Genomic DNA, 5,391 nt, shown 5'->3' with positions numbered 1-5,391 from the left:
CGGCGGGCGGCGGACTATGAGGCGCCCACCATGGTGCGATGCGACCGCGGGCTGCAGATGCTGCTGACCACGGCCGGAGCCTTCGCCGCCTTCTCGCTCATGGCCATCGCCATCGGCACCGACTACTGGCTCTACTCCAGCGCGCACATCTGCAACGGCACCAACCTGACCATGGACGACGGGCCCCCGCCCCGCCGCGCCCGCGGCGACCTCACCCACTCGGGGCTGTGGCGGGTGTGCTGCATCGAAGGTACGGACCCCCTGCCCCGCTGCACACACATCCGCGCGCGCACACGCACGCACCCCACCCAGGGCGCCGGCCGGGAAGGGGGTGGGCGCGGCACTCGCTCGGCGCGAGACACAAAGGAGCCGGAGCGGGCGGGCGCGTCCTTTCGCGGCCAGCTGTGCACCACCTCGGGGTCCCTCCGGCCGGGGACACCCCCCAGTACACCGATCCGACAAACTCCACGCTCGCACACGCACACCCCCTTGCACGGACACAATGAGACACACCGAAACTCACACGCGCGCGCGCAGCCCGCGGCCGGAGCGATCCCGAGGGGCCGCCCCGGAGCCCCCAGGGTGGTGGCGGTTGGCGAGGGTGCGGGAGGAGGCTAGGGTTGGGGGAGCGGACGCGAGAGGAGGGGAGGGAGGAGGGGGAGGGGTTGCTTGGCAACCGGTGTCTGTGCGATTGCTATGGGAACTGGCCATCCTGGGGCGGGGCCGGCCGGGGGCGGGGAGCTCGGGGCTGCTCCGCGCTAGCTCCAGGCCGGGGCCGAAGGGTGGGGGTGGGGGCTGCGCCCCACCAGGTCCGGGGGCGCCGGTCGGCCACGTCTGACTCCTGCCGAGCCTTGCTCTGCCCCCACTCTTCAACGGGGCCACCGATCTGCTCGGTGGGGAAAGGAGGAGAGCGACACTGAGGCTCCCCCTGCTCTGGGCAGCCAACCCGGGGTCGTAAACCCTCGACCGCGGAGCTGTGAGGGACCTCGGCGAGGAACTGGGGAGCGCAGGGGCGACCCGGAACCGCCTGGGAGGGGCGTGGTCGCGCCGTCGGTGCGCTGCGCCCCCCGGATGCGTGGTGAGGCGGAGCAGTGGGAATACAGTAGATTCAGTGGCTCTGGGGGCGGCGACTGGGTGCCCCGAGACTGAGGGGACCGCTCCCTGCGAGGGAGGGGCCCGACGCCTCCGAAGGCAAAACGCGCCCGACTTGGGCGGGCGCCTGGCGACCGCCCGCCCGCCCAGCTGCGGAACTTGAACTAACAGGTGGCAATGGAGGGGCCGTGTGGTCTCCGCCAGGGTGTGGGCCGCTCTCCGCTCGGTCCTGGCTTTGTGACTGGAGAAGGGCTGGGGAGGCGGCGGAGCTTCCTTCGGAGAACCTTTAGACTGAGTTTCGTCTTTCTTTGTGGGTGACCTTTCCCAGTGCGTTAACTCCGCCCCGCAGTTGTTCGGGAAGTTCCTCCGCTCACCCTGCCTTGCTCACCTTGCTCACTGCATTTCCAGCCCACAGATCGTTCGGCGTGGTTGGATCTTGGCGGCGGTAGGTAGGAAGCTCTTAAAATGGTCTTTTTCCTGCCTTGCGAGTCCTCCTAAAAGTGGCTTTGTACCGCTGGTCGCTGGTCGTCTTGGTGAGGTCCAGCTGCCTCCTTCCTCTCCCCAGTAGACCCTGCCTGTTCCCATCCGCAGTCCTGGCCACCTCTGCCCACCACATCCTCTCCCCAAAGAGGTTGCCTTGCGCTTAGCAATGCGGAGCATAATTCTGGGGCTATGCGAATTCTAAGAGTGACAGAAATGTGCAGTCAATCCTTTAGGGAACACAGCCATACAAAGGACTGGGGGGGCCAGATCACACCCTTCTCTTTTCTTTCGAAAAATGTCGTTTTGGGGGGGGCAGCTACTGGGATGGTGAACACCTATACCTCTCACCCCCTGTACCCACGTCACTATCTGCCACGCCACCAGAGTTAGACCCAGCACAGGGGCTGTGGGGCCCCATGTTCTACAGCCTGAGCCCTCCTGGGGCTGCCAGCAGGGCTCCGTAAGTCATGTCACCGTCAGCACCCCAGGGTTCGCATGCACCCGGCTTTCCACTTTCCAGGTGGAAATGGGAACTAACTGCTCCGCCCTGGCAAGCTGGTCTCTGCAGAACGGCTCCAGTGCCACCTTTATTAATTCCTTATCCTAATTAGGATTGATGCTGCACTTAGCATCTTGCCAGCTGCCTCTAGCTGTTTGCACTCAACACAGCCCCAAGCTGATCTTGGCAGCTGGCCGCTGGACCTGAAGGAGGCTGGGGAACTGCCCTCTGGGGACTTCACAGAAAGAACCGACCTGCCTCTGTTGCCCCCCAGAGCTCAGGAATTCTGAGCAGCAAATGAGGACGCCCCAACCCAGGGCTGCGACAGCTGCCTCAGGACTCCTGGCCATGGCTAGAATCCCCGTGACCGGCCCTCTGCCAGAGGGGAATCTTAGCTCTTAGAAGCACATCACAGAGGTGACAACCATGTGGCAACTGTGATGCCTTCACCTGCTGCAAGTGCCCAGTCCACTCTTTAGGGACGTGAAGAGGCCGGTCACCCCCATGCTGAATTGTGCATGTAAAGTATGGTAGTTCCACCTGTTTTTTTAAACAAAATACCCCAAAGCATTTCAAGGAGGGGGGGAAGGATCAAACTTCTGAGCTGAAGCGGAGCAGAATTGCAGAGGCAGCGGAAGGGTTTGCTGGCAATTCACACACAGCGGGCTCCGTTGCCGGGGTGTTCCTGGTAAATGATGTATGCAAGGCGTCCACCAGCCAGGGAGGGCTGAGGGAGACTCCTGTCCCAGCCTCGCCTGGGTGGTATTGCTGCAGCCTCTGGCCCCCAGAGCTAGGCCTCCCAGCTCTGCCGCTTTGGGGCAGATGTCAGAATTCTCATGCACAGAGAAAGGCCATGTACCTGCTTCTGCATGGCGTGCTCATGCCAGCCGGGAGGGGGCGCTGTCTTCACCCCATCTGCCGAAAGGAAGCCGAGACTCCGAGAGGGCAGGGCCTTGTTGCCCAAAGGCCCCAGGTAGGAGGCTGCAGGGCCACGTTTGAGCCTTTGTCTCACCACAAAGCTCTTCCCACCATGCCCTCCTGCCCTTTCCCAAACAGCTTCTGGGTTGCCATTAAAAATAGAACCAAGCACTTGCCTACCCAGTGGAGCTCAGCTCTGAGGCCGGACTGGAGGCAGCATGAAGGCACTGGGCAGTGAGAATGTACAACTGATACACACGTTGCATAACACCCTCCTCTATTTCTGTCTCTGTGTTTCTCTCTCTCTCTCAATCTCTCTGCCTCTTCTTCCACCATGTTCTAGGTGGCCTGTCCCCACCACAGTCAGCCATCTGCTGCCTCCCTCCCGCCCAAGACTCCCCACCTCGTTCTTTGTGTCTTTGGTGACACCCAGCCCAAGGTGGAGAGTGTGGGAAAGGAGTGATAAATCCGTGCGACTTTTCAAGCCAGGCATCACCGGCGAACGTGCGTTTGTTCAGTCTCTGGTGCACTCTAGAATCAGGCAAGGTGGCTTCATGGAGCGCGACAGTGAGAGAACAGGACTAGAGGGCAGCAGCTGTGACCGCGGGCCAGAGCCCTCAGGCCCACGGTTAGGTCCAGAGACTTCAGGGGGGCTGCTGGATGTGGGGGGGACAGGCACTGTGCTGGCCCCTAATATATGGCCCATCCAGAACCCAGACTCAGTAGCCACCTCCCCAAAGTCGCCCACAGATGAAACTGCCCGTCAGAGCCTTAGGGTGGCAGCCTGGACACTGGTGGCCCCTGTGCCAGCTTTGTCCTGGGCACTAACCAGAGGAGGTGTGGAGGAATCTAAACCCCGAGACTAAGGGGACCCTCCGCCCAGTCAGAGCACCTCACCTGGGCCGCGCCTCCGCCGTGCCCAGACGTTGTTCACACCCGGTCCGCACACAGAGGCTGATGCCAGCACTGCACCTTGGGCGGGCATCAGTGGGGGCAGGGGCTCTGTTCCCCCCATTCTCTACTGCCTTCTCTCATAAGGACAATCAGCTCCTTTTAACTGGGGCCAGATGACTTAGCGAGGAGAAGCCGGGGACCTCGCTGGACCCCAGCATGGGGCCTGGCCTGGGGCCCTACCACAGAGCTGGCTTTGGAGAAGCACCTTGATGGGTGCCCAGGTGCCCTGAGTGGGGGCAGGGGCTCCCTCTCCAGCATGCCTGGAGCCTTCCACAGCAGTTGAACTGGGAACTCTGCCTTAATCTGTACTCCAACGTGTACCCATTCAGGAAGGTTCTGATCCAAGTCTTGCCCCTCCCCACCCGCTCCAGGCCGGCACTGGGCTGGGCGCTCTGCTGTCTGTGTGGCCTTCATTTGCTCTGGCAACAGCCCCGGGGCCACCTGTCCAGTCACACCCCGGTGGGTGACAGCAAGCTTGCAGTCCCCTTCCACGTGGCCAGCTCCGCCAGCCCAGGGCCCCCTCGTCCCCCGCAGCACCCCCCTCCCGTGTTCATGATACAGCCTTCCCTTCTGGGACACCTTCATGCAGGACTTACATTAGCCCGAGTAATTGCCAGCAACACTTCAAGGTAAATATTAATCATCTGCCTTTTGTAGGTGTAGAAAGCGAGGCTGAAGCCAGCGGCAGAGCTTCAGGGATGCCTTCTGCTGACCCATCATGGCTGAGGTAGCGCAGATGAGCCCCGCTCTGTCCCTTATTCGGACCACGCAGATTTGGGGAGGGGCAGGGAGGGGCTGCCATGCCAGGAGAGCTTAGCCGGGAGGGCGGCACCGATGGACACTTCGTTCTCACGGTTCTGGAGGCTGATTGGGTGCCTCTTCCCGCTGGCCAGCCCCGGCAGTGGCCTCACTGGCCAGCGAGCCACCCTCTGGTCTCTCTTTCCAGGGTACAGGCCGCATGGTGGGTCTCCCTGAGCTCTGCCGGCTCAGATGCCATCACACCAGGGGTCAGGGCTCCCACTTGTGGGTGGGGAGCACAAAAGCTCAGTCTGTGTTAGGGTGCCCTTCCTCCCTGCCCCTGCTCCCCAACCATTCAGCCCCTTCACATACCCCATTCCGTGGCGCCCTTCCCCTCCTCTGTTCATCACTCCTGGGTTATAAGAAAACCCAGCTTCTTTTAACTGGAGTTAGCTGACTTGAGGAGGAGAAACTGGGGGACCCCGGAGTTAGCTGACTTGATGAGGAGAAGCTGGGGGACCCCGGAGTTAGCTGACTTGATGAGAAGCTGGGGACGTTGGTGTACCCCAGAGTTAGCTGACTTGAGGAGGAGAAACTGGAGGACCTCGGAGTTAGCCGACTTGAGGAGAAGCTGGGGACGTTGGTGTACCCCGGAGTTAGCTGACTTGATGAGGAGAAGCTGGGGACGTTGGTGGACGTCCCCAGAG

The 5,391-nt window shown here is 61.9% G+C and overlaps 1 protein-coding gene across 1 annotated transcript in view; it reads left to right on the top strand.

The window, feature by feature from the left end:
• The first annotated feature begins 6 nt into the window (after positions 1–6).
• Positions 7–5,391, top strand: part of CACNG4 (calcium channel, voltage-dependent, gamma subunit 4) — a 49,035-nt gene continuing 43,650 nt past the window's right edge. Inside the window, exon 1 of the mRNA XM_004693453.2 lies at positions 7–250. Within this exon, the coding sequence (XP_004693510.1) occupies positions 31–250 (220 nt within the window). The 5' untranslated portion in view covers positions 7–30. The remainder of the gene's footprint in view (positions 251–5,391) is intronic.

The sequence above is a fragment of the Condylura cristata genome, unplaced genomic scaffold, assembly GCF_000260355.1.
Source record: "Condylura cristata isolate star-nosed mole 26May11 unplaced genomic scaffold, ConCri1.0 scaffold00038, whole genome shotgun sequence".
In the NCBI taxonomy this organism is placed as follows: Eukaryota; Metazoa; Chordata; class Mammalia; order Eulipotyphla; family Talpidae; genus Condylura; species Condylura cristata.
Note: the sequence above shows the minus strand (reverse complement) of the source record. Positions and strands in the feature narration are given on the sequence as shown.